Here is a 27715-nt window from a genome sequence, read left to right as displayed (position 1 = left end):
CGTCACGAGTGAAAACGTTTTTCTTTTTCCACGGCGAGTTGTTTACAAAATGGTGTTTCAACTAACATTTTCATGTTCAGGTATAACATTTTTTATTCCAGCCAAGACACACAGTGCATCTGGGGTATAGAATTAACTTTGCGCTTTACATGCAGGCTCTAGTGGTCCACCGAGATGTTATGTTTGTGGAATCTGGTCCAAGTTAGAACAGAACCTTTCATGGTGTAGATTTGTAAAATAGTATGTCAGTAATTCGTGAGTAACCACATCACAAGAAACAGACGCACCCATTTCTGAAAGCAAAAAAAAACCAAACGTAGTAGTAGTTTCATTTTAAATGACTCAGTTCCATGCGTGTTTTCTGAATATTGCCAGTCTATCGTCGGGCTGAGGTGATGGTATAAGCTATCAAAATATGCACTTAATTTTCACATTTCTTCAAGGGCTTATAGGGAGTGAAACATGCCAGGCGTAAGAAAGTGAGCACAGATAGAATGCATTGACACACCCATGCTAGCCAACAATGTGTGGGAGACACGCAGAGTAGACTGACTGTGGAGCAACAAGAGGGTGGGGCTTTTTTTTTTTTTTTTAATACACACAGTGAGGACCGATAAGTTGAGTTTGCAAAACAGAGGGCAGGAGTCAGAGTCCTACAGTCATTTACTCTCATTCTGCTAGGTTTACAACTCGTACAGCTGCACATTTTCAGGGGCACTTTTTGCAGTTCAGTTCGCAGCAATACTGGAACAGTTTTCAGTACAGTGAAACCAAATCGAAAAGAAATCAACATTCAGACATGAAGGACAAAGTGCGGAAAGGAGGAGCAGCAGGAAGAACACAAGCCAAGAAGAACGGTGAGAAATTCAAACAAGCTTCTGTCTTTTTCCTCTTCCTGTCTTTTTTTCCTTTTTCTTTGGTGCCACCCTGTTGGAGAGTGAGAGTGGGTGGGACATTCAACATGCTTCTGCTGCTATGTCTGCTTTTGGGTTTTCATAGTGCAAATACTCACACTCACAAAATATACCTAGGAATAAAAGAGTCTTCATTCTTACCTTTGCCAATTGCCACTCCCCTGAGACCGGACGGAGTGGTTACGGTTGAATGTGTGCTGGCCTGTCTGCAGGTGAGAGTACCCTCAGGCCAAAGCTTGTAAATGTATGGGTACAGTGTTCAACAGTTTCCATCCCCATAAAGATCTAATTACAAAGTGACAACAAGTGAACTTTCAATAAATAAATTTAAAGCCCGTTCAGTTTTAGGTATAAAAATGAACTTGACAACTCTGACGGTTTCTGCAGTAGTAAGAGGCTGGTGGCTGAACGCCAAAAAAGAGGAGGGAAACTTCCTCCAACCAATTGTGAAGAAAGAAGCTGTTCTTTGGGTGCTTTCCAGTGGTGGACTCCCACGCTGACAGTAAGGATTTTATTGTAGAACAGCCACATTCCTTCTAAATGAATGTGTGCAGTGCTTAGAGAAGGTGTAGTAGCGTGCACATGTACGCTTCACTGCAAGGATAACGCTGCTTTAGATTGTGTTTTAGCACTTTGTAGTGTCCACATGCCACTCCTGGGTGTGGTTGTCCCTTCAACTCTTGATGAAATGTAGGCTGATTGGCAAATTCAACAGGTTTAGTCACAATGTAGGTTATGCATGCTAGGTCCTGCTCTGCGTGTGCGTAAGGGGGTATCTGGATGCTTCTGCATGTCGACGGAAGACACACCCATTTTTTCCAGTTACCTGAATTCACTCTCACCTTCCAGCGCTTACTCTTTCTTCCTGTTTGTGTGTGAAACATGATTTATGTTTAACACTCATTTATTTTGTTCATTGACTTTAATCCAGTAGGTTCTTATCTCTAAGTACCACCCGAAAATAACATCATTAATACAATAGCATAATGCAGCTGTAATCACAAAGGGATATGCATTTCCCCGAGATTATGTGAAGGCATTTCAGGGAGTTTGAGAGATTTCAACAGGGTTTCTGTAGGTATCTGCAAATCTAATTTAATACTTTTTCATACCACAATGGGAACAATACATTTTTCTTTTCAAATTAAGAATAAATTAATTATAACATGAATCAACCTATTGCTAAATCGTGTAATAGTGACTACTTTGTGAAATGTATGCCTTTATTTTGGTAAGATTGCTATGGCTGCTCATTGTCATTAGTGACATCATTTTCTCGCAGATGAGCCAGAAGTAAAACAGACTATGTTCACAATTTTTCTTCTGGATTTGTTGAACAAAATATGCCAGGAGGTACCACTATAAATGTAGTTCCAAAGTTTATTAGGCAAAACATGGATGGAACAACACTGTTATAAGTCATTTTGTTTCCATACAAAGATTTTGTGCTGGTTAGGGAGTATATAAAAGAAGAACATATTTAACAAGGGGAACACCGTGGAAAAGAGGTTGAGAGCCATTTATGGTGTAGACTTGTAGTAATTAGTGGTCCTAAAAAATCAAGGCAGGGATTTTATTCCTCAAGTTTGTTCAATAATATAATATCAATTATGCATTATCAGCCACTGTGACATGTTGACTGTGACATTCTGAGGAGACTGAAGAAATTTTGCATGCCAGCAAAGATTCTCAACAACTTATACAGATGTACAATCCAAAGTGGCCTCTCCACCTCCATCACAGTCTGGTATGGCAACTGTACAGCACAAGACAGGAAGGCTCTCCAGAGTGTGATCAAGACCTCACAACGCATCTGTGGAGAAGCCTTCCCCTCACTGCAGGATATTTACCGCACCAGGGTTCTTGCAGAGGACAGGCAACCTCATCAGGAACAATACTCACCCACAACACAACCTGTTTGAACTGCTGCCATTAGGCAGACGCTACAAGAGCCTGAGGGCCAGGACTGCCAGGCTGGCAAACAGCCTCTACCCACAGGCCATCCGGATTCTGAAGAAATGCCTCACGTACTAATCCGCCCCATCACCAGTCACTTTACCGCACACACACTTGCACCTTATAAATCTACACGGTGCAGGAAAGCTGCTAAATACATAATATTTTGCATGAAATGATATTTTGCACGATCATCCTCATATGTATACAGTTTCTTCCACTCCATCTACTCCATAGTATGCCCAGAATTTAAGTTTATTCATGTATTAGTGGTTCATTATTATTGCCCTAATTGTTCTTACTCTTTTTTTGTTTGTTTTTGTTTTACTGTCTAGTTTAATATTTGCCCCATTGTGGAATGTAGTCTGCTCGGGGAAGTGAAGTAATACTGTAGTATTACTATGCATATGACAATAAAACTCTTGAATCTTGAATCTTGGATTTGTGTACGTTTTAAACATTAACAGTGCTTCATCAGTTCATCGGGATATACATAGACGTCCACTATTCCACAGCTCCTCCAAGCAGTGTTTTTTTTTTTTTGTCCCAATGTTTGAATTGAAACACAATCTGAGAACATCCCAAGAGATTTTATCATCACGTTATTACAAACTAATCAGTTACTTGATTTTTTGTTTTTTAAGTGAAATTTTTGAGCTTTTTGAATGAAGACAGATGTGTTCCCCTCCAAACAGATAGTATCACTGTTACTCATGGGAAGGATGCTCCATCAATCAAGCAAGATGACAACTCATCATTTACGGTCAAGATCCAGGGAGCAGGAGTGGAATCTTTTGAGTTTCAGGTACAAAACAACAGCTACAGTACTTTTTTTTTTTTTTTTTTAGCACAATTGTTAAGACACTTTTCTCTTTATCTTTTTAGCTTTCATAACCTTTGCCAGATTTGACACATTTGTTTTTTTTTCATTCTGTATCTAATCTCAAATTGTGCAGGCAAGCACAGTGGCTCCTCGCCATTTTGCGCATCATCTGTCATGCCCTCAGTGCTTCAAGTTTTTTTTTCCATTAAATAAAAGCTGTAATGTGGAGAGATGTGCTATGAAAGTTTCCTGCATGCCAAACAGATGAGTTGACTGTAAATGCACATGCCATGGCCACCCCTACAAGACACGAGATTGGCTCCCGGTGCAACATCGACCGATGAGGGGAGGAGTGGTTCACACCTCCTGCCCACATTGGTTATGTCGCGCCGGTAGCCAATCACGTGTCTTGTTGGAGTACCCGTGACCTGATTGACTGACAGTCTTCCCACTCTTGTCCAAGTTGTTGTTGTTGAGAATGTGCAGTGGAAGAAGTATGGTGAGGACGAGAGTGTTGATAAGACGTTTGAAGGAGTTCTGTTGGAATAAATTTAGACTTGAGGTTAAAATCTGCTTCCTTGTTATCATGTTTGGTCGATGTCCGAGGGCCGTTACTCTGAAGGCAACTCAGGCACTCTGTGTTCCCTGACTACTGCCAAGGGATGGAAACGAGAAGAGATAACAGTACAGTTACTGTATAAGGTTTAATAATTAAAGATTTTGTAAAGTATAAACACTGGTATCTACATACACATGCATGAAAATTCCTGGTGTGTGTGTGTGTTAAGGGTGTTTGCGGATTTCATTTTTGCAGGGGGTTTCGGTCCCTACTAACCGCGAAAAATGAAGGAACACTGTACAGGTCTACCTAATGCGATGCTTGTCGAGAGCAAAAAGAGCTTACACTCTAGACATTTCATTAGGTACTAGTAAGAGTTTTGCTTAACAATGATAGTGTAGTTTTGATAGGCCCTGTAAATTTAATGTGTATTATTGTGATATACTTTACTTTTTAGAGATGAGAAACTGCAGTGACATATTTTTATTTCATGTAGCCAAATAATGTATGCCAAAAATCAGATTACCATACACGCATAATTCATTTTGTTCAAAATTGGCGGATTTTGTCTGTTCATATGGATCTCATGCAGGTGTCCTTAAAGTTGTGTACTGTAAATGGTTTATACAGCAAGTGTGTGACTATTCATTCCTGGTTTATTTTGTGTACAAAGATTCTTGGATTTTGGCTGGTTCAAGATGCGCTAACGGCTTTGCTCTCGAGAGATGAGGTCGCGCCACGCTCCAACCTGTCTCTGGCTTTTGCTGGTGCAACTCTTGACCCCCTTGCAGGATTGCAAAACATCAAGGGACTAAAACCAGGAGCCATCCTGCGTCTGGTTGAGGGTATAGCACATTGTTTCTGTCATTGATTTCTACTGAATTGATTTTATTTCCTACTGATATATTGATTGGTGTCAATATTTATGCCTTTTGATGTAATCAAGGGAATCGCTTGAATTTTGTAATTTGGAGTATTGTCAGTACCTGCTCATTGTAGATCTCCATCCTCTGAAATGCTAAGCTAATAAATGTGGCATTAGTGCTACAGTTTTGATTTGCTCGCATGCAAATGTTTACTCATGAAGGTTAATGTGACTTACACTACATGTCTTTCCAGAGCCTTTCACTGCCCGCTCAGCAAGACACCATTTGGCTCGAGTCCTAGAGTTGTTGCGGGCATCTGGACCTCAGGATGCATTGCGAGAAGGACGTTCACCAAGCGTACTAGAAACACTTACACATGCACAAACATCAGGTGGGCACACATACTTTACTGTGTGTTCATTTTAAAAGGACATAGCAGTGATTTACCTGTGAAATAATAAATTGTTGCTGCTTCAGAAACAACCCTTCCAAATGGAAAGAAACGCTCTGCAAGTAATCCAAAACAAGAAGGAGCCAACAATGATCGTACACCCCCTGAGTACCTGCTGCCTGGTTCCTCTGACAGACCACTCATGGGCCTCCTACCGCATAGCTCTCAGCCTCAGGTGAATACTATACATCCATACATACATCAAGTCAGATCGCACAATTCTATATTATCATTACCTGGTTGAATTTTGCTCTCATCAGGTCCCAAGTTACCTTAGGGACTTGTCTCTTAGCTCTTGGGACCCTCCACCAGGACACAGGAAGTTGCAAGGAGACTTTCTGTACATTTCTGTGGTTACGATGGAGGGACAAAGATGTGACATCACATCATGCCCCAAAGGTTTCTTTGTTAACAGGTAACAATAATCACATTATTTTTAGTTTTATAGCACAACTGTCAGAGATCATCAACTTTGGCCTTAATTTATCTCAGATCTACACCAGAAGCTTTCGATCCGCGTCCTTCACAAACATCACCGTTGTGCCACTGCTTCACTGACCTGCTGTGTCACATTAGTCCTGCCTTCAAGCAAGCTTTTACTAAAAACAGGTAAAACTGCAATAGCATTAAACTGGGAAAAATATACAGCTTTTGAGTGTTGGCCAAGCAAGTCCCTCAGAATATGTGTAGCCATTTCAAGGAGGGTTATGTTACTATATGTATCAGCAAATGTAATTTAATGCTTTTTGTAATGACATTGGAGGAACAGTGCATTTTCCTTTCAAATTAATCGCAAATTCACTGGAATATGAAGGGACTCCTTTGCAAAACATTGTATGCATAAGGCAAATTGTCATTAGTGATGCAATTTTTCGAGAGATGGGACAGAAATAAAACAGAAGAAGTCAGGTGATCTACATTATCTTCTGAAGTTGCTGAATACAATATTCCTAGAGATGTTGATTGACTCAGACACAAATTTAGTGGTTTCCCAACACTTGATGTCCCATCCATAAAGCCTCATGGAAATTTGTCATGCACTTTTATGTTGTAAACAGCAATGAAAACAATTTGACTTAATGCCCATCCAAAATGATAATGCATTGACAAATTTCAAACAACAAAGTGAAGTTTTACAATTCACAATACTATGGTCTTTGTGTACTGAGATTGCTCTCTGATTTCTTTAAGGCATCAGCTATCCCAAGTAGACATGATAGCAACTCCATATCAAACCTTGTGCTGGCTCGGCCCCCCCTGTGCAACCCGCACCCATAAAAACACCTTCAGCAGGCTAGGGGTTGATGATCAACCGGCAAACCAGGTTATTTATAGTGTTTGCTATTATTGATTTCTTAATGATATACCACAGGACGTGACATTGAGTCCTGCATGAATTTCTTCTATAGGCTCCAGACTGGAATGAGGAGTTGCAAGCAGCCAGAGATCGTCCGCAAACAAGCCTGGAGGAGCGACTGCAGAGGGAGCGAGCTCTGCTGCAGGTAACCTTAAAAGATGAATTCGGATGCAATTGTTGTGTCATCAAAAATGTCTGTATTTACACATTGACATTCTTTCCTCAGGTAAACAGTGCATTCGTGAGGACTGTGTCTCAGGGGGCGGAGACTGTTGTCGAAGGTTTTGCTGAGCCAGTCAATGGCAACCCAGACGATCCAGCTTTCCTATTTGGTGGCCTGTTTATGAGCCAGGGGGCTGCCAGTGCTGTGTTTGGTGGTGAGAGGGGGCGCAGGTAAGGATACAAGTAACAATTTAAGCTATTAACAAGCTATTGATGCCTTTGTTACTCAAAGGGTGATTTGCTCCATTTTTTTCTACATTGTGCAATTTCAGGGCTGCTCAAAGACTGGAGCTTAAAGGAGTGCAGGTCTACAGTGATTTGCAAGGACTGCAGGGGTTGCACACACTACCTACAGCCATTGTAGACTACAGAGGAGTGCGGCTGTCAGCCCAAGGTTTAGCTCCGGGTTTGGAGGGCACAGAGCAGGAGGAGGGTAACGCTCCCGTCTCACGGTACGTTGCCTTTAACTCCGCCCAACAGGTTTTATTCATTTGTGTGTATTCCTATGCAAATTACTAGCTACAGTTCTTTATAGATCACCCTTAATTTCTCTGTTTGAAGCAGCAGTGTAAGGAAGTGTTGCCTGTAATACTTGGATGGCAACCAACAGTTCAGCCTTTTTTTTTAACCCTTCGGTACCACTTTACATGTTCTGAAATATTTGCCTTCAATATCATGCATGATTGTTGGCTGTATTCTCAAATAAAGTTTTATGCTAAACATACCCAGACAGCATGATAAGATAGAACTCAAATTCAGCCTCTAAAATTCCATTTAGACAGTTTGCATTTAGAAAGTTTAGAATTTGTTGTGCTAGTAAAAGTATATTATTGGCTGCAGATCATTATCATTCCGTTGTTGATTACACTGGTGAAAGTGTTTCAACGATTACTGAAATTATTCAGCATTTAAAAGTCAATGTTTTGTCTATACGTACTTACTTTAACTTATTTATTTTTCATGAATGATTAACACATTTAGAAATGCATTTGCCACTTGCTGTTGACTGAAAAGGACATGGGCTCAGTCAAGGCCTAACCTGTTTAATGGGTTTTTTCATGTGACATTCACAAGCTGAGCCACCATTGGCCATTACCTCAGCCTTGAACACATGTGATGTGGTTTTTAGTTGGCAGCAAGTGGAAAAATGAGTTTTTAACGGTATTACAGTAGGAGAAGTAATTTAGATATTAAATTAATTAGACAATATGACAATTTTACCGCTGAAAATTACTAAATAAGTTGAGCATGAATTATTCGTAGTATTATTTATTTAGTATAGTTTTATTTCATAATGAATGAATAAATGTGTCTTTGATGTAGGGGGCTGCTCTATGGAGTGAATGCTGGATTGCAGGAGTCTCCCCATCGCAGACGCATGCTGGAACTTCTGGCTCATGCCGCCAAAGTTCTTAATCTCCAAAAACATGTTGTCTTAGCGCCTCATGGACACAGTGTACCCCTGTTTACATCAGTGGATGCACAAGGATTGCTGGGAGCAGACGGGCGGTTCTACATTTTGGATGTGTTTAGGACTTTCCCAGCTGATGCCAACTATTGTCCAGAAGTCAATGGTGAGGCAATAAATGGAGAACTGAAGCAGATAGAAGGCTGCAATGGAGCTGAAGAGAGGCGCACTAGTGTGAATGAAGGCTGGCCACTGAATTATCAAAAAGACTTTGGTTTTCCAAAGAGTTTTCCTCACAGCCTGTGTAGGCTGAGGCCAGAGTTGTTGCGGATCTTCATCCAGTACAAGTGAGTTTAAACTGGATTATATGGGGAAAAAAAATGTTTTTCATCACATCAAAGTGTTGTGCTTATTTTAGAAACACCCAGTTCACTCAGCTCGTCAAGGAGAAGTTGGATAACACCGGAGGCTTTGAAGAATGTGCGACAGCTTGTAAGAAGTGTGATTAGATAGATATTGGTTCAAACTGTGGAAAGATGACAACATCAAAATTTCTATTTTCAGGTGACTCTCGAGTCAGTGATGCAGTGCAGGCTGCGTGTAGAGAAGTAGGCTCCCTTAGTGAAATCATCTTTGAGATGAGATTTTGCCCCAGCGTCTTCTCTCCAGGTACCATGTCTGTAAATAAAATCAGTCCATTCACACAAGCATTACATTTGCATTCATGGGCTTTCCTTTTCTTCTTTTGTGTATTCAGGAGTATCATTTCCCCGCAGTGAACGTGCATCATTACAAGTGCATGAAAAGTTACTGCGAGAAGCTGCAGCTTTCATTATCACTCATCAGATACCAGCCTTTGTATGTATAACCATTGTTTTTTGTCAACGTTCTGTATAAATATCCGTTACTGGATAGGTACAATAGCACCTGTTTGCACAGGTGGAGTTTTGTCTACAAAGCAATGAGGCACCAATGGATGGAGCTTCTCTAAAGGAAGCGCTTCACGAGAGGGGCATCAACCTCCGCTATCTGGGCCGCGTTATCAAAACCATCAACCAGTCAAAACATAAGGAGCGTCTGAGGCATTTAACGGTGCGTTGAACAAACACAATTCATTTTAACGAGCTTTGAACATGTAAGCGCTTCCCAAAACATTTATGATAAAGTTCCTTATCTTTTTACCAGAGAATAATCATGAGTGAAATACTAATGCGTTCAACAAGGAGAGTCTTCAACAGTTTCCTGCAGGTATTTTCATTTCGCGCGAGCTATTGTTTTATACAGTCATATGCATGGTGAAAGAGCCGTAGCGTTTAACCTTTGCAGGGGGTGGACATGCCTTGTCTAGCTATAGCCATCAGTCACTTCCTATGCTGCCTATTGGTCCCTCACTTTACACCCACCGCATTGAGTGAGGAGACAAAAAAGAAGTCAAGGCGTCGTGGCAGAGGGCCTGGAGCTTCGGAGAGTGCACCCTGGAGCACGCTCACTGCCACTGAGCTGTGGAACCAGGTCTGCCAGGATGCTGTTGAAACATACAGCCTCTCCGACAGTTTTGGGTAAGGCCATGGCTTTTGTTTACTCTGGCATTGTAATGTAAAAGCTCATTGTTTATGTTACAACAACTGCCATTTCTTTTTGACAGTTCTGGTCTGAACCAACTGGTTGAACGCTACAAGCTTCAGAAGATCTCCCTGCTAAGAGAGTTCTGTTTGAAGACTGGAGTACAGGTACCAAAAGAAAACAGGCACAACAGAATTGAGTAGAAAGATAATATTGTAAATGTATGCTTGATATACAGCAAAATTGGGAGTGATACTTTGATTGAATGTGAATAAATAAACGAGGGGGGGGGGGGTCTGTTGATGCAGAATCCCCTCTAGTACCTAGGAAATGTATCGAAGATAGGAGGAAAAAAGGGCATTCAAAATCCAATTGCCTTGACCTCGCCATGTTATAAAGTTTAGATGGATAGAAATCGTGTAGATTTCACATGCATCAGCAAATAAACAAATGAACAAAACAGCAATTAAAACATCACCGCTCATGACTTATATCGTAACCAAAGCAGAATTTAGCTGTTTGTTCATTCATGTATATTCCTTTTCCCCACCAGCTGAGATTGAGGGACTACGTCTTTGACAGCCACAATAAAGCTCCCATTGGACCAGATGACATTATCAACATCTTCCCTGTTGTCAAACACGTTCAGATGCCCACTTCTGATGCTTCCAAGGCATTTCGTGCTGCACAGAACTACTTTGAGAAAGGTGAGACAGTGAGTAAAAACTCTAGCACTGAGATGTTTGTTTAAGACCTTAACATTTTAATCTCAAGATTCATGTTTTTGCCAATGGCAGGTTTGTTGGATCAGGCCCATGAACAACTCAAAGATGCTGCATACTTGTTTGGTAGAGTATGTGATGATCTCCATCCTGAGGCGTGTTACTGTCACAGCCAACTGGCCAAGTTGGCGTTCCTACAGGGCAAGACTGCTGAGGTAATCTGTAACTTCTGTCACTATACACAATTATCACTTAACTACAACAGTAGCAGCTGTCTTCATCTTACACTGCATGAAACATTCATTGTCGTTAAACATTTTAAATTGTTCTTAAGGCCCGCAGCGTCCAATTGAGGGCAGTAGTCATCAGTGAGAGAGTGCTCGGGTTCGACCACCCCTACACTATCCACCAATATGTAAGTACAAAAATGTTTTTTTTTTCTTCACCCATTATCATTTATTGTCGTGAATCATCTCATGTATTTCCACAGAGACAACGCTGTCATTGTGTTTTGTTTGTTTGTTTCTTTTTATGGTTCTGTTTCTGTAGGCCCTCTTGGCTGTATATGTTTGTGCTGGAGGGGAGACCAACCTGGCCCAGAAGTGTCTGCTCAGGGCACGTTTACTTCTGCTAACCATCCATGGGGAGGACCACCCATACATTGCCAGGCTAGATGTAGGTTAATTCAAAATGTTGTTATTATTAGCCTATCACTATTCTAAATATTTCTCACATTGTCATTGCAGAGTTGTCTTGGCTTGCTCTTCAGAGGGGACCAAGCAGGGAAATACTTAAAAAATGCCCTCAAAATCAATACTTCCTTCTTTGGCCCAACAAATCTTCACACTGCTCTCACGTAAGTTGTTTTTTTTTTTTTTCCACCATCCTCTTTTACATTGTTTAACCACATTTCCAAACTCATCATTGTTGCTTTTCCTCTTTGCTGTGCAGTCAGCATCTGGTGTCCCAATGGCTGTGCAGTAAAGGAGACTATCGAGGTGCTATGAATCATGAAAAAGAGGCCCTTGCTGCTTTTACTTCCCTGGTCAGCATACTTTTCTTAGTCAAGGCTATTATAGTTAATCTGTCTAAATGCTACAGCTTTTCTCCTCCGCAGTTTGATCAGGATCACCCTCAGACACGATGCAGCAAAGAGTTTCTGTGTGCAATAACCAAGCAGGCGGTGCAGGTAGAACGCTCCCTCAGACAGGCAGGAGCTAATGTTACGGAACAATCAGTGGAGGTAAGAAGCAATTTAGGCCTTACCTACATGTATCCAAACCTGCAATAATCCTCCCCTCCCACAAAAAAAGAAGAAAAAACATTCCCTCAATCCTGCTTCATTTGTTTAAACAAATTGCCTGTATGCACGATTGCATCTTTAAATTCATTTACTAGCATGCCAAGCCACGAGGGGGGATTGGAGAAGATACATTTTGCAACTTCATTTTGAAAAAATTCCAATTCCAACTAGCCTCACCTTTTGAAATGAACAAGCAAAGCCTACGACACAAGTCAAAGAATAAGAAAAGCCTGGCACTGAATAAAGGAAGCAGTACTGCATTTTATACTTTCCCACAACAATCACAATTTCGGATAAAGCTGTGTGATCTTGCATCAGAGTTTGGATGCAGAGCATGTGAGCGGTACACTCACAGTAAACAAACGCAAGAGCTGCTTGCTTGAGGTATGTTTTTAAGTGTCATGTATAGAGCAATGACATAAAACTCAGTTTATGACTTATAGGCAAACACAGATCTGGAAAATTTGGCTTATCGCCACTTTGGCTGGAGCTTTTCGACACCTCATTTTTAATGAAGAAAAAACTTGCGTGGAAGACAGGGAGGAACGCAGACATTATTCTCCTGTTTGCAAGAACCCCAGCTACATGTTGACCAGGCTTTATTCAAACATTAGGGGAAATAGTCTGTTGACTTCTTTGTGTCTTTTTAGTGCCTGGCCCCTACAAACGAGACTGTTCTTGAGCAAATGGTTCTAATCACTGGAATCAAGAAGATTGCTATCAGGTAAATGCCTATTGTGATGAAAAAAGGGAGCTTCTTGTTCTCACTTGAAGAATAGGACCTTGTTAAAAACATTAGTGAGGAATTTTCAAGTTAACATCTTCCAAACAACTGCAACTGAATCATAGTGCTATTATAGCTTGCGGTATTCAAATCCATGCTCTTGAATAATTTGTCTTTTCATAGTGACAAGTTCCAGGAATATAAGCAGAGACATAAAGAACTGAAGGCAGCTGTGGCCAAAGAGCTGATGAGCAAAGCAGCAAACGAGCTCTTTGAAGTTATAAACGGACAGCCAGCTCAAGAAAGAGGAAGTAGCGAGGAAGGTCTCAACAGTGGAGACCTGGCTGTGGAGGAAACTACTGAGAGCCAGCAAGTGGAAGAAACCTCAGTCGACATTGATGGCTCACCTAACGGTCATGTGGTAAAGGAAAAACCAGAAGTGGACGGGGTCGAGGAAGAGCCCAGCCAGATGCAGGTTTTGGATGCTGAAGTCAAAATGGAGGATTGTGCAGATGGAGACTCAAGTGCAGCCAATAGGGTAACGGCCACTGGGGAGATGCAGTGTGACCAACCTGACAAGACAAAATCAAACGAGGTTACAATGAGCCCGAAGAGTAAGGGGACATGGGCAGATGTTGTTTCAAATGTGACCCCAGTTGGTGAGTCTGGAAGCAATGGTGTGGAAAGCATCTCTGTTATTGGAACAGAACAAGTTTGAAAATATCTGACACAAGACATGTGTAGCAGTCCACTGTAAGATAAACTGAGATGTGGTGAGGTTTACCATGTATTCATACTGGGGGATGTCTGTATGCTCCAGCGCAACATTTCTTTTAACAATAAACTTTTTATCATGGTGCTTTCTCGATTGGGAATTAATTTGATCTTTCAAACACTCGCGCTTAAAAAAAAAAAAAAAAAAAAAATCATTGCGCTGGTAAGCATCATTTGAAGGTAGGTAGCTGCTGTTAATAAGCAATAGTGTAGATAAGATTTACACAATGATGGGAACAAAGTAGTGGTGGTTAGCAGAGGTTGGCAACTTACGTTTTATTGCTGGTCCAACATTTGTCAGAGCCCTGCCCCCTTTCCGTCATCGTTGATCTGTCATTTTTTTTTAAGCCAGACGGATTTGTAATTGTCAGTCTGTTGATTTTCGCCCATCCTTGCGCCACCACTAGATGGCGAAATTTGACCACTTTTTTCTGGTCCGTCATTCGTCAGGCACTGGTCTACTTCTGTCTGCACTCATACTAATTCTTTTTTGTTTTTTTGTATTGAAAGTTAACTCCATGCCTGAGGTTCTATAGTTACACTGCAATTGAAACAAAACACAGTAATATGAGTGTGACACGAAAACGAAGCCAGCTAAGGGGTTTAACCCTAGGCTATAATATGTCATCATGTTTAGGAACCCATATCTGAGAGAAGCCCCTACCTAAATGGGCTTCTTCCAGGTACTTCCCAACTTCTCCTCCAACAAAAACATGCACATTATGTTCACTTAAGATTCTAAATTCTTCATTGATGTGTGATTGGTTGTCCAGTATCCTTCAATTTTCTGGCAACCAATCTATAGTATGACAGAATTTGCACAACAAATCTACTTTAAAAAGATCCACAGCTTCCAGTTCCTTTTCAGTTCATGAGGTGGTAGCCCTTAACTGAGGGGAAGTAAGCTGAAAGTCAAAGATGAAAGAGAAATACTTGGTCCAAATTTTGCAGTCAAACGAATCAAATGCTCACTACAATTCCTGATGTCAACACCCTTCTTTGTCCAACTCCTGTCAAACAAATAAAACAGGTATACAAAGAGAACCACACCTATTTGTACAATTCAAAAAATGCCAACAGAAACGACTGCTTAGACTTTCAAGTTTTTTTTCCCCATCTCCAGATGCTCAAGTGTTCTTTAAACCAACGTATGGTTGTTTCAGGCAGTTCTTTTGCCAATGTTTGCCAACACATTAACTTAGATAAGTCCCAACACTTCCAAACTACATAAGAGAAAGGTTAAATGCAGAAATAATGCTGTACATGTTTATATATTCTTTAATGACATATTGTGTCACAGCCATAATACAGTATTCGTAATGTACGTACATACCTATCAGTCTATAATTCCGTCCTGCAACACTTTTGGTAATATGTAAAAAAGCATTGGGATAATTGTTCAACATGACATTTTGTAAAAACAAAACAAACAAAAAAAACATTATACTACGCATATTTTTAAATATTTAAGGATGCATTTCAAAGATGTTCACCTACATCCATGATTTAATGTCACTAAGGCAGTTGGTGTCATATTTTATGACAGTGGTGTCCAAACTCAGTCCTCGAGAGCATTGTATATTACTACCATCACAGTATTCGGTCGCACAAGCATTTTACTTTTAGTAAAAATGACTCACTAGTGCCTTACTTGTTCATACTTTTTTGCCTAGATGTCAAATGTAAATGCAAAATATTTTCATTCATCACAAGTCACCACACTGAATTGTGTCAGACATACCTGTCTCATATTGACACACTTGTCTCATATCATGACTATAAGCGAGTAAAGAAAAGGGATGGATTTTTCAGGAGGCAGTGACCCTTTCCAACCTAAACAAATGAATCAGGTGTCTTGAGGAAAGAAACCTGTAAGACATGCAGGATACCGCCCCTCGTGGACTGGGTTTGGACACCCCTGATGTCAAAAAGCAATGGGATCAAGGAGGATGAGAATATCAAGGTGGCCAGCAGCTGAGGAGAGGATGAAGAGGGATGTTTCAATTTACTGAGTGCGGAAACCGGATGGAAATAGCTCAAACAATTCATTCGAGATGAGATTTTTCTGCATTTTTGAAACACAGGTTGATGTTTTTATCAAGAAGGTGGACAGCTTAAAATTGTTCGTTGTCTTTCCTGGACAGCAGCAACACCACCTCCTGTGGTGGATCACTGTAGGTGAGTCCTTTAGTTCATGACCTTTCTTCATTCCGAGATTCTCTTTGTATTATTTCCAAATCTGGACAGTGCTGATACTGTGGTTCAGCTGGCTCTGTCCAAGTAGATTGATTGAGAGTGTTTAGTTTGCTAGAATTGAAAGTCATGAGAGCAGTGTCACTGAAAATGTCTGTCAGGTGTGATGGACAGGTCAGTTGTCTTTCCTCACACATAGCCACTGCCTGGCTGATGTAGCTGTAGTCCCGCTTGAACTCTCTCTCGATCATCCTATCCAGACAAAGAAAAATACAAGTAAGTATCACATTACAAAATCATTTTCAATTCAACAACTCTTGCACAGACCTCTCCCTAATTCCACTGAAGCTATTTCCAATTATCAACACAAGTGGCAGGCATTTTAGACTCCAGTTTTTCCACAGGAGGTTGTTGTACAGAGCTTTCCCACAATGCATGAGATAAAAGAGCGTTGGTTTTGTGGCCTGTCGTTTTCCCTCCTGCATATCATAGGGGAAAATATTAAACTCAATAGTAATACCCACACACAGCTATAAGTGCTGAAGTATACCGACCTCATTGTCTGTGAGTACAGTCAGACCCAACTCTCTGAGAACATCCTTTTCTCCAGGGGAGAAAGCAGGATCAAAAACAAGACAGTCTTTTAATGGAATCTGGGAGAAGCACATTCACGAAGTTCAGCGTTTGAAAATGGCATCACATGGCATTACCATTACATAGCTGAAAACATCTATCTTTACCTTTGCTGCATCCAGGAGAAGGAGCATTATGGCGAGCTGATACCGAGAAGACACGCATGACGAAAAGGTGCCCAGGCCATAACAAATACAATGATGGGGATATATTTGAGCATTTACACTCTCTTTTAATTGGCCTGAGGCGATTCCCGTGTCTTTTTGGTTCGATGATACTGCTGCTAGCACCTGCTCTGGAGACACCATTGAAGATAACAATAAACATCAGAATCTGTAGTTTGGGTTCTGAAGTAGACCAAATATTGAGCATTATATTTAATCCTCAACATAAGAAATTTACCATTCCATTCTTTCCAAAATCCTTCGTATCTCATTTCAGCTCTGCGGAGAAAAACATAACGTTGACATAGAAGACAGAAAATTTTAAAATAAACATTCTGTTTAGTTTCATTGTAATATCTTACACGGTTTCTTTGATTCTTTTAACAGTTTTCCTAACATCCAGTGGCTCATGGACATGTGATAGCGACATTTGTAATGACTTCAAATTTCTTGATGCGCCTTTTCGTCGACGTTGCACCTGCCATTCGCCGCCTGTGTCAGACATCTAAATTAATTCAATTTGAATAAAGACATTCAACGAATAAATGCTTATATTGCATAAAACGTCTTCCTTTAGTCGTGTAGAACCTGCAGGGGAATATTTCGTGTGACACCAGTATTCTACTTCCGGAATTATGTCTGACCCGAGAGCTAATAATATTTATTAAACACGTTTTGTCAATTAGTTTTAGTGGACAAGAAAACCTAACGAGTCGTTAATGGCCTTAAATAAACCACGACTACGTTTTCATTAAAAAAAAAAAAAAAAAAGTTGACAACAGCGGAAGTAGATTTTCTCCCGGAAGTACTTGACGCGTTACCGGTGAGGAACGTCTCAAGCTAGTTAATGTTAGCTGCTGAAACCAATTTACTGCTACAAGTAAGAACATTTTCCTTTACCTTCAAAGAAGTAGGAAATGCGTTTTGAGAATTAAAAGTAAGTATTCATCGTTTTCCTCTGTTCTATTAGCCAATACACCCAATAACGCTCGTGCTGGATTATTTTTCCATCGCGTTTTGCACGTTACAATGTTTTGTTTGTATTTGTTTGCCTACATATAAAACATGAAGCAGATCCTGTTCAGATGTGTTTTTTATATGGATATTATGGATTTCCACGGGCATACCTTTAAAGCATTTGCAGAATAATGTTTGTTTATCCCCATTGTTTCCAGAATGTCAATGTCACACCTGTATGGACGGAGGAACGCCGAGGAGGATGGCGTAGAAATTGAAAATTTTGAGATCACAGATTGGGATTTAGCCAATGAATTCAACCCAGACCGCCGCAGACACAGACAGACCAAGGAGGAAATGACTTATGGCATCTGGGCAGAAAGGGACTCTGATGAGGATGAGAGACCCAGTTTTGCAGGCAAGCGGTAAGTCATTGGTTTGTTTCTATGTTGAACCACATTAACCCTCCATAATCAAGCCAAAGGGACAAAAATAGGTTAAACTACTTTGTTGTTTTTGTAGAGCTAAAGACTACACTGCTCCAGTGAATTTTGTGAGTGCGGGATTAAGAAAAACTGCTTCAGATGAGAAACAGCAAAGGGAAGAAGAAGAAGACTCTGATAATTCTGATGATGACACTCCTTCTGCGCCTCCTCGAGTGCCAACCAGTAAAAAGCTTCAAAAGGTAAAATATGGTTTGAGGGAGCATTTGTTATTCGCTTTTGTGTATACTCTAACAGTTGTATAAAACAGTGATTCCCAAATGGTGGGTCGCAGACAGCTGGTGAAAAATTACATGTATTTGTACGCTGATTTTTTTTTTTTTTTTCTGAATAGTACAGAGACATAACAGGTTCCCACATAGAACATACAATATTGGGTAAACATCAAGAACTGTGACTCACTTAAGCCGCAGTTACTACTAACTACACTGTAAACCAATTTGGTACAGCTCAGGCTAAGATTAGCAAACGTTATAGCTTGCAGCATACTTTTATTGGTATGTCAAACTTGTGAACGTGAATTTGCATTTAAAAGTGTAACATAATGTACATGACATGTATTTTTAAACAAAATAAGCTTTATTTTTCTTAATTTTGGAAAATTGGTCAATTGACCTGTGCAGATCACAGGGTGACAACAGTTAAGAACCACTAGTATACCTATAATTTGTGGATTAACCTTTTCTTTTATGTCTAGGGTAATTTCCGTGGAAACCAGACTCAAAGGTTTGCAGGAGGTGTACAGCCAGGACAAGGAATTGGTTCTTGGGAGAAACACACCAAGGGAATTGGTCAGAAACTGCTGCAAAAAATGGGCTATCAACCAGGCAGAGGCTTGGGCAAGAATGCGCAAGGTGTGCAGCATTATGTCTACTTAATTTTAGTTTTAGGAATTGCAGTTCCCAATTTCTCACCCTTTAACTCTTAATCCTTTAGGTATTATCAATCCTATTGAGGCAAAGGTTCGAAAAGGGAAAGGTGCTGTGGGTGCCTATGGCAACGAACGAACCCAACAAAGCATTCAAGATTTTCCAGTGGTTGACTCTGAAGAAGAGGAAGAAAAGGTAACATGATAATGACTCAAATGTTCACTCTCTATTGTTGTACCATTTGAAAGTAACATAACATTGTTACAACGTTTTAAATCATCTGTTTCTGTAGGAGTTTCAGAAGGAACTAGGTCAGTGGCGTAAAGATCCGACGGCCACTGGAGCAAAGAAGAAACCCAAGTACTCCTACAAAACTGTCGAGGAACTGAAGGCTGAAGGCAAGATTGTCGGACGCAGCATACGAGCCTCTGCTGGACAGCTGGCGCAAGTCAAGGTGAACTAATTAACCCTTTTATTTAAGAGTTGCTGTAATAGGCAACAATCCTATGTAAAAAAAAAAAAAAAAAACACCTCTTCCTATCTGAAATAAACATGATGTGAAGGAACGTTCCCTCTCAGTTTCATTCTTTGGATGTTATCTTCCCATATGTAGGTGATTGATATGACTGGAAGAGAGCAAAAGGTATATTCCAGTTACAGTCAGATGTCCAACAAGCACAGCATGCCAGAAGACGGTCCACCAAGCACATCCATGCGGGATCAGAAGGGATCCGGTTTTGCACTTCCTGAGCTTGAACATAACCTTCAACTTTTGATTGACCTTACGGAACAAGACATATTACAGGTACGACTGAACTTCTTCCACCAAACTCATCCGCTAAATTATTTTCCGACTATTAGTTATGATCAGCGTTGTACCCCATTACATACTAATATCTGTTTTTTGGTGATCTCACAACCAACTGTGTAGTCGGCCCGCCGCCTGCAACATGAAAAAGATGTTGTTGTATCGCTGAGCCATGAGTCTCAAGTTCTGCAGACCAGATTGGAAGAAGAGGAAGACGCCATTCGCAGAATGGAAGCTGTGCTAGCTTTGGTGGATCGTTTCCCCTCTGGAGAGACAGCACCAGGGGAGGGTCCCACTTTGCATGTACGTATACATTTGTTTTTATCAGCCACAAAATGCTATGTAAATATAATGTACATGACAAATCAATAAAATGAGACCCTTTTCCATAATATATTCTTTGTTGTTCTTCCTTCAGGAGTGTGCTCGCATCTTTGAGATTTTACAGACAGACTTTTATGAGGAATACAAGACGATGGGTTTGGCTGACTTGGCCGTAGCTGTAGTTCATCCCTTACTCAAAGAAAAACTTTCTTCCTGGGACCCATTAAAAGTATGTTACTTCTTTTTGATTTCGCCCGGTATCTTTGATTCGCCCTGCTCAGATTTTTTTTTCCTTCCAGGACTCTTCTTATTGCTTTGAGGAGGTTGGAAAGTGGAGAGCAATTCTCGAAGCCAGAAACCTTATCAATAGTGGACACGATTCAAATATGGACCCTTACCACAGGTATAAACAAACACATTAAATGGTCCTTTTTGTCAGTCAGACCATAATGACCTGTTTTACCCCGTGTACGTGTTTGATTCCAGGTTGCTGTGGGAAGTATGGATACCAGTGATGCGGTCCTGCGTGTCCAGCTGGCAGCCTCGCACGGTCGGGCCAATGGTGGACTGTGTTGAGCTGTGGTCTCCTCTTCTTCCGCTTTGGATCTCCGATTACCTGCTCGAGCAGCTTGTTTTGCCTCGGCTGCAGCGAGAGGCAAGACATAGTTTTGATTTGACTTGATGTTTAGTGCAATGAAATTGTAAATCGCTGGTGTCTGGCTAAAACCTCATTAGATACAATTCGATCCATTTCTTATTTTTTTTATTTATTTATTTTTTTCCAAAGGTTGATGCGTGGAACCCCTTAACAGACACGGTGCCCATCCACTCTTGGATCCACCCTTGGCTGCCTCTGCTCCAAGCACGTCTCGAGCCTCTGTACGCACCCATCAGGAGCAAACTAGCTAATGCTTTGCAGCGGTGGCACCCCAGTGATGCCTCGGCACGCCTCATCCTGCAACCTTGGAAAGATGTCTTTACTCCAGGAGCTTGGGAGGCCTTCATGGTTAAAAATATCATTCCTAAACTAGGTAATTTCCTTCCTCTTTTCTCTAATGCTTTTAATCCTCCTTTTTTACATTGAATTGTGATTGCATCCGTTTTCCTTGCACAGCTCTGTGTCTGGAAGAGTTGGTTATCAACCCTCACCAGCAGCAAATGGAGCCTTTTCATTGGGTAATAGACTGGGAGGGCATGCTGTCCCCATCTAGTCTGGTCTCCCTGCTGGATAAAAACTTCTTTCCAAAATGGCTCCAGGTAACACATTCCCCCCACCAATCACAAGAAACTGTACACAGAACAACATAACCTATTAGTGATATTTGACTTCATTCTGTCCATTCGCGGTAGGTCTTGTGTTCATGGTTGAGCAACAGCCCTAATTATGAAGAAATCACCAAATGGTACCTCGGTTGGAAGACCATGTTCAGTGATGTCTTGCTGTCACAGACACTCATAAAGGAAAAGTTCAATGAAGCACTGGACATCATGAACCGTGCAGTGTCTTCAGGCATGAGTGAGTTTCAGGCAATATGTAGTGTTACAAATCCTTGTCAGCACTTTTTAATTTAAAATGCCTTTCACGTGTACCCACAGGTGGATACATGCAACCAGGTGCAAGAGAAAACATTGCCTATCTCACTCAGACTGAGAGAAGAAAGGATTTCCACTATGAAGCCATGCAAGAGCGCAGGGATGCTGAGAGTGTCGCTCATAGGGGTGCCAGCACTAATGTACCCACAAACTTTAAAGATCTCATCCAGACCAAGGCAGAGGAGAACAACATTGTGTTTATGCCCATAGTTGCCAAACGGCACGAGGGCAAACAGCTGTACACATTTGGGCGTATTGTCATCTACATTGACAGGGGGGTGGTATTTGTGCAAGGAGAAAAGACGTGGGTTCCCACCTCGCTGCAGAGTCTGATAGATATGGCAAAGTAAAGTTGTTTACTGGTCATTATGTTAAGGTAAATTACAGTACATGCTCTCTTTTGTTTGGTTGGTTTAATCAAATATTATCACAATAATGTTTGTACATGTTAAAATTATGTAAAATTGCTAATAAATGAATTTTCTAAAAAAAAAAAAGGAAAAAAGTTATTTTTAGAAACACATATACAGCTATAAAGTACTGCACGGCCCTTTATACATTCCAAGGTAAGTGGTCATAGCATCACATGAAAAGCTAAGGAATTTGTATCACAAGGATGGCATTTGTTGTCAAGACTGTGTAATTGAAAGGACCTATATCGTGCTATTTTAACACTTCCAACAGTTAAAAATATCCATGTTACATTTGGCACACTGATGATTTTTTTTTAATTACAAGTATTATGGTACTGACATTTTTAACCAGGAGGTAAAACGTCTCATTGGCAGCTGTGCTTCTATGTGGCTGCCACTCCCGCTTTATGTTGTCTTTTAATGTTGGAAGGACCCAGATCATCTATCCAGCCATCATCTGGACCGCTTATCTTCACAAGGGTCGCAGAGAGCATGAAGGAGCCCGTTTTATGGCAAGGAATGCTTCAATGCATGAACATCACAATTTGGGGGTGTTTAGGGTGAGAATTTAACATTCTACCGTGATAAAAAGCTAAAAAAAAATTGACTTTTCAAGATTGGATCCCTATAAGATGCTCCAAGGGGCATAAAATACCTAAATATACCTACCTACTTTACTTAAAGTATTTATTTATATTACTTTTAATAGATTGTCCCCGAACATATATCAAAATTAATAACAAATAAAATAAAATTAATATTTACTTTAAAACTACCGGTACTCTTATTCATTGTTTGTCGCATTTGTTGTTGTCCTGCAGATGGCAGTAGAGAGTTACTAGTGTTCTATTTTGCGACCATTTGTCATTTGGCACATACTGGCTTCCGTCTGCTTCCGGTTGGCACAAGGTTCAGTAGTTTCGGGAAGTTAATTGTGAGAATTTCGCCTTCACATTTTTCACATCATAGAAGAAGGTGGGTAGATAGGCGTGTGTACAATTCCTAATTGTGTCACACTTAGGCGTGTGGCTGAAAAACTTAAAAGTGAAGAAAGCGCGTTTTGCTGCAAAAGTGTGTTAGCACATGTGCTAGCTAACTAGCCTAGCGGTCGCCGTGTTAACATGAAAACCCGTGGCGCAAAAATGAAGTTTAGATTTTTTTATTCACCCCGCTAACATTGACTAGTCTCTTTTAAAGCTGCAAATGTTTTCAGACGCACTAAAAAGCGAAAGGCGAAGATTCTACATATTTCCCAGCCCACTAACATTATCTAGTGTTTTGTTTTTAACAGCTGCAAATGTCTTCAGACGCACTAAAAAAGCGAAAGGCGAAGGTACTTCGTAACGAAGCAGGAACTCCAGAGGTGAAGCGTGGCAGAGGCGATGGAGACCAGCAGGTAACTGAATCCAGTTCAAAAATCTGTTGCACAATGGTTCTATTCGTATTTGAGAATCAACCCCCCATTGTTTGAGATGATGATGTTGATGATGAAGCTACATGCCTGTCAACCCAAGCCGTTGGTAATCTAACAAATAGTGACGTGTGCTATTACAAAATGGTGGCTAACCTTACAACGTTTTATACAGCGTGCAATATGAAAAAAAAAATCAAGCTCTTTAATATGAATTTATTGGTAATGTAATTGTCACGTGTAACCTAGAGCAATCAAAGAACAATCAGTATTTTCAGCTGCATCAAGATTACTAAAATTTAACTGACTTTTGTTGCAATTGCACTTTTGGCAATTTCGATCATGTCTTTTGATGGCTGCACGTCATAGCACTTCAACTCACAATTCAGTTGACTTGAAGGTAGTTTGTCAGTGTGTCCATTCTCAAAGATTTCCTTTATTTGGTGTTGATCTTTCTGCGGTGAAAATGCATGTTCACTGTCTCCAATGTTGTGTGGCATATTCATCTCATAGAAAAAGGCAGACAGTCAAATACATTATTTAATCTTTTTTTTCACAGTGGAATAACAAAAACCTTAAGATTCAGTACTCACATTCAGTTTTATTGATTATTGTGGAAAGAGCTCCATTTTATATCCAAGAAACACTTCAAGAAAGTTCAAACAAATTATGGTATATATTTTTAGCACCATTGTTTGGGGATTAGTATCCTGTTCACATAATTTCTACTATATATTTATAGGATTTACGCGTTTATAATGAGGAGGTGGAGCTGGACGGCCGAGACCCAGAGGAGGACTTCCTCCAGTTTAAAGAGTCGTGTGAAGGTTTGACTACTCTGATGGGTGAAATACAGAAGCTCAAAGCCAGTGGGGCAAAAGAGGGGGTGAGACATATCTTCACTTCATCAGTTAATGGTGGTTTCAGGGCTGCGGGGATTGCATGTTTTTTGTAAATCCAACTACACATTTTTTTGTAACCTATAATAGTTTGTGGCTAAGGTGAGGCATCTGAATTTGAATGATTCCAGTTTTTATTTGGTGATGGGTTTCTTTCAGTGTGTTAAAAAAAAAGGTGTCAGACGAAGAAAGGGTTTGGATGCCTTGTGTGAATGTGTCAATGAAAAAGCTTATCTGTTATTTTTGGATGAAATTGACTCAATTTGTCTACAGATTTTAATTGAATAAACTTTTAAAGTTCTTAGAACTGCAATAAATTTATGGCAGGCTTGTTTTTAACCAGTGTTAATATCAAACCTGTGAAAATTAGTTTTATGTTATTGTCAACTTTAATTGAGGCATACTTGTTTTTTTAACACATTTTAAGAAACAACAAATATGTACTGTATTTGCACATCGACGGCTCTAATTTGGAATTAATGGCCCACCTTTGTGACAGTATTTTCTGTTGTAGGATATCATACAAAATATTGATCCATTCCTGACAGTTAACTTTTTTTTTTTTTTTAACAAATCTCCCTGTGTGTTTTAAAAATGTATGTTGTGCAAAAGTTCCTTAATGGCAATGTTTTTTGCAGTGTGCTGAGCTTGAACGGAGACGTTTGCAGAGCTGTAACCATTTTATGACTTTAAAAAAACTCAATCGCCTGGCTCACATGCGGCTCAAAAGAGGCAGAGACCAGACTCATGAGGTAAGCACATTGATCTAAGTACTTGTGTGAATAAAAATGTGTGCTCATTATGTCCAACATTGGTCCAACAGGCTAAGCAGAAAGTGGATGTGCTGCACCTCCAGTTGCAGAATCTTCTGTATGAAGTTCTGCATCTTCAGAAGGAAATCAGCAAATGTTTGGAGTTCAAGTAAGCACAAAATGCCTTCTCAACCTCAAACCAAGTATTAATATGACTTATTAGCTTATCTCTTTGTTTGTATTTAGAATTGTGATTTTTTTTTCAGCATCTTTTTTTTTTTTTTTTGTTGGTTGGTTTAGGTCTAAACATGAGGAAATAGACCTCGTAAGTGAAGAAGAGTTTTACAAGGATGCACCACAGGAGATTTCAAGGCCAGAACTTACCAAAAATGATCCGCACCAGCTCACTCTGGCACGATTAGACTGGGAGCTTGAGCAGAGGAAAAGGTCCTCAAATATTTGTGCACCACAGTTCTGTTAATGCACATGGCCCTGATAGTCCTGCACAACATACTGAAAGTTTACTCAATGTTTGATGCAGGTTGGCAGAGACATACAAAGAGTCTCAGGCCACAAAAGAGAAGATCCAGAAGAGTATTGAGGTCAAGAAGGAACACCTGAGGAGCTTGCAACCTGGACTGAATGCCATCATGCAGGTATAATAACCTCCACCCACCCTAGCCCTCCCTAGTTGATTACTTACTTAGATAGATAAGATAGATATTCAGAACCTTTTCCCTTTAATAAACAGCAACAGTTTATTCAGTTACATACAGTAAGTCCATTGTTATTATTAATGAAGTGTCTCTTTGCTCCTTCTCCTTTGCAAAGGCTTCCCTCCCAGTGCAAGAATATCTTGCCGTTCCTGTTGAACAGACACAGAAACATAATGAGATTGCTCAGCACCTGCCGCCACCCCTCTATGTCCTTTTTGTTCAAGCCAATGCATACGGCCAAGCGTGCGGTGAGGATGTTTTTTTCGACATGGAGTCCAGCCCACCCTTGTATACTGTAATAGTACTGTATTTTGAGTGATTTTATGTTTTCATTCAGACAAGAAACTGACTGTGTCCATTAGTGGGGATGTGGATGAAGCCAAAGCTATGTCCAAACCTCCAGAGGATTCTCAAGGTAAGGACACAAATACATGTATTTCAGTGTCCCCCATACGCACAAACATGTTGCATGTATTCTATGTCATTCAGATGATGACAGTGACTCGGATGCAGAGGAAGAGCAGGAAAAAACGGTGAGTCTTGTTGATGTCTGCCAATCCCAGCACCCAGCTGCATCTGCAGCCACAGTTAATGATAGCAACAAAGACAATAATGTAGCAAGTCAGAGCAAAGCGCTTTGCCAACTTAACTCATGAACACCCTGCATTTGAGCAAGTCTACCATGGAAAAGACGGATGATGTTTTATTATAAATGTATTTGCTAATTATTTGCCGATTGACAAAAGAAAACTACATCATTTCTCCTGATTGGTAGAATTTAGAGTTGCAGCCTGCACTTGGAACTAGTCTCAAATAAGGGAGAAGTTAAATGATTACTGATGAAGAAAACAAGTGACTGAAGCCAAATTTTATGTATTTGAATATCAATATTTTGGTCTGCCACAATAAGTCAACGAATCTCAAAAACTGGTTGAGGGTTTTTCTTAGACACTAGGTGTTTTTTAATATTTCATAACTGGGTCAATTCGTTACTGTTCTTTTGTTAATTAATCAATTTCCATTTTCCATAGATGATAATATGGATAATGATAACATGGATAATAATACATTTATTTAAAATCTCTTTTGACAGCACTATTGAAATTGTGTTCCAGCGGTGGTGTCTGTTGAATTTATTGTTTTGCCAGGAATGGCAGACTATCTTCAGCCATGCCATACTTTGTTACAATGACAATTTTTTTTTTCTTCTACTTGAAATACCTGAGACGCTTTGTCTTTAGCTACTTTTAAAGGTGATGTTTTGTCATCTGCCTGATCAGCTAAAGTGCCATACTATTTGATATGTAAATGTTTTTCCCATCAACTAATTTCAAAGCGCTGCATTTGGCACTTTACAGAAGAGGCGACGCCCAACTGCTGGCGGTCAGCTGGATGACAAAAGACGAGAGATGCTCAAGAGACACCCACTGTCCCTTTCTTTTGACCTGACGTGTAAAGGTAACTCATTTCTCATGATGATGGCAAGTTGACATGAAAGAACACCTGCACATTCACTGAGGACAAGCACTCCTTATGGCTATGCAGCATCTTCAATGACAAATTTACTGAAAGGCCTTTTTGAAAATCTGTGTGTGTGTACTGTGGGGTGTTGGGTTATAATTGATTCAGATTCATCCATTTTTTAGAGGCGCTTATCGTCCACTATATTATATTAACTAAGTATGTCATACTTCTTGAATCTTGAATCGTGCCCTCTGCTGGTGACTGAAGGAACTCGCACAGAACTGCATTGCAGGCTTTAGAGGACCTCCCTGAAAGGGAGGTGTGCTTGTGCAGCATTTCAAGGTGCTGTAAGCACATTTTCTCATGAGTGCTTT

At 40.3% G+C, this 27715-nt stretch overlaps 4 protein-coding genes across 5 annotated transcripts in view; 3 read left to right on the top strand and 1 right to left on the bottom strand.

Annotated features, from left to right (window-relative positions):
• The first annotated feature begins 70 nt into the window (after positions 1 to 70).
• Positions 71 to 13727, top strand: LOC148429799 (clustered mitochondria protein homolog). Its single transcript, XM_088432262.1, has 28 exons — positions 71 to 857; positions 3566 to 3675; positions 4926 to 5097; positions 5372 to 5509; positions 5596 to 5744; positions 5830 to 5984; positions 6062 to 6178; positions 6761 to 6893; positions 6979 to 7071; positions 7153 to 7319; positions 7421 to 7600; positions 8472 to 8903; positions 8975 to 9048; positions 9121 to 9225; positions 9314 to 9414; positions 9496 to 9648; positions 9742 to 9804; positions 9883 to 10115; positions 10202 to 10286; positions 10673 to 10826; positions 10917 to 11056; positions 11176 to 11256; positions 11391 to 11516; positions 11588 to 11697; positions 11793 to 11886; positions 11959 to 12084; positions 12795 to 12868; positions 13052 to 13727. The coding sequence occupies exons 1-28, from the start codon at positions 800 to 802 to the stop codon at positions 13584 to 13586; spliced, it is 4158 nt and encodes a 1385-aa protein (XP_088288388.1). The 5' UTR covers positions 71 to 799; the 3' UTR covers positions 13587 to 13727.
• Positions 13728 to 14904: 1177 nt separating this feature from the next.
• On the bottom strand, positions 14905 to 17338 carry srrd (SRR1 domain containing). Its single transcript, XM_088422985.1, has 6 exons — positions 16995 to 17338; positions 16871 to 16911; positions 16576 to 16763; positions 16390 to 16488; positions 16163 to 16314; positions 14905 to 16087 (listed from the first exon to the last, which is right to left on the bottom strand). Exons 1-6 carry the CDS (start codon positions 17135 to 17137, stop codon positions 15835 to 15837), a joined length of 876 nt encoding a protein of 291 aa, XP_088279111.1. The 5' UTR covers positions 17138 to 17338; the 3' UTR covers positions 14905 to 15834.
• A 102-nt stretch (positions 17339 to 17440) lies between these two features.
• Positions 17441 to 22173, top strand: tfip11 (tuftelin interacting protein 11). 2 transcript variants are annotated; one of them, XM_088419358.1, is made up of 15 exons: positions 17441 to 17569; positions 17808 to 18014; positions 18112 to 18274; positions 18790 to 18946; positions 19029 to 19156; positions 19254 to 19415; positions 19575 to 19766; positions 19893 to 20072; positions 20188 to 20322; positions 20393 to 20496; positions 20580 to 20748; positions 20881 to 21124; positions 21208 to 21350; positions 21444 to 21609; positions 21690 to 22173. In XM_088419358.1, the coding sequence occupies exons 2-15, from the start codon at positions 17809 to 17811 to the stop codon at positions 22034 to 22036; spliced, it is 2496 nt and encodes an 831-aa protein (XP_088275484.1). In that variant the 5' UTR covers positions 17441 to 17569; position 17808; the 3' UTR covers positions 22037 to 22173. The 2 variants fall into 2 exon arrangements, with proteins under 2 accessions (XP_088275484.1, XP_088275492.1); XM_088419366.1 differs by having other exon boundaries at positions 17443 to 17512.
• Positions 22174 to 22980: 807 nt separating this feature from the next.
• The window catches only part of thoc5 (THO complex 5), an 8129-nt gene continuing 3394 nt past the window's right edge, over positions 22981 to 27715 (top strand). Inside the window, exons 1-11 of the mRNA XM_088419435.1 lie at positions 22981 to 23074; positions 23391 to 23495; positions 24253 to 24396; positions 25048 to 25161; positions 25233 to 25330; positions 25462 to 25608; positions 25703 to 25817; positions 25993 to 26125; positions 26215 to 26292; positions 26367 to 26410; positions 27236 to 27335. Of these exons, the coding sequence (XP_088275561.1) occupies positions 23397 to 23495; positions 24253 to 24396; positions 25048 to 25161; positions 25233 to 25330; positions 25462 to 25608; positions 25703 to 25817; positions 25993 to 26125; positions 26215 to 26292; positions 26367 to 26410; positions 27236 to 27335 (1072 nt within the window). The 5' untranslated portion in view covers positions 22981 to 23074; positions 23391 to 23396. The remainder of the gene's footprint in view (positions 23075 to 23390; positions 23496 to 24252; positions 24397 to 25047; positions 25162 to 25232; positions 25331 to 25461; positions 25609 to 25702; positions 25818 to 25992; positions 26126 to 26214; positions 26293 to 26366; positions 26411 to 27235; positions 27336 to 27715) is intronic.

The sequence above is a fragment of the Hippichthys cyanospilos genome, chromosome 1 (genome assembly GCF_059441005.1).
Source record: "Hippichthys cyanospilos isolate Australia breed blue-spotted pipefish chromosome 1, RoL_Hcya_1.0, whole genome shotgun sequence".
Lineage (NCBI taxonomy): Eukaryota > Metazoa > Chordata > Actinopteri > Syngnathiformes > Syngnathidae > Hippichthys > Hippichthys cyanospilos.
Note: the sequence above shows the minus strand (reverse complement) of the source record. Positions and strands in the feature narration are given on the sequence as shown.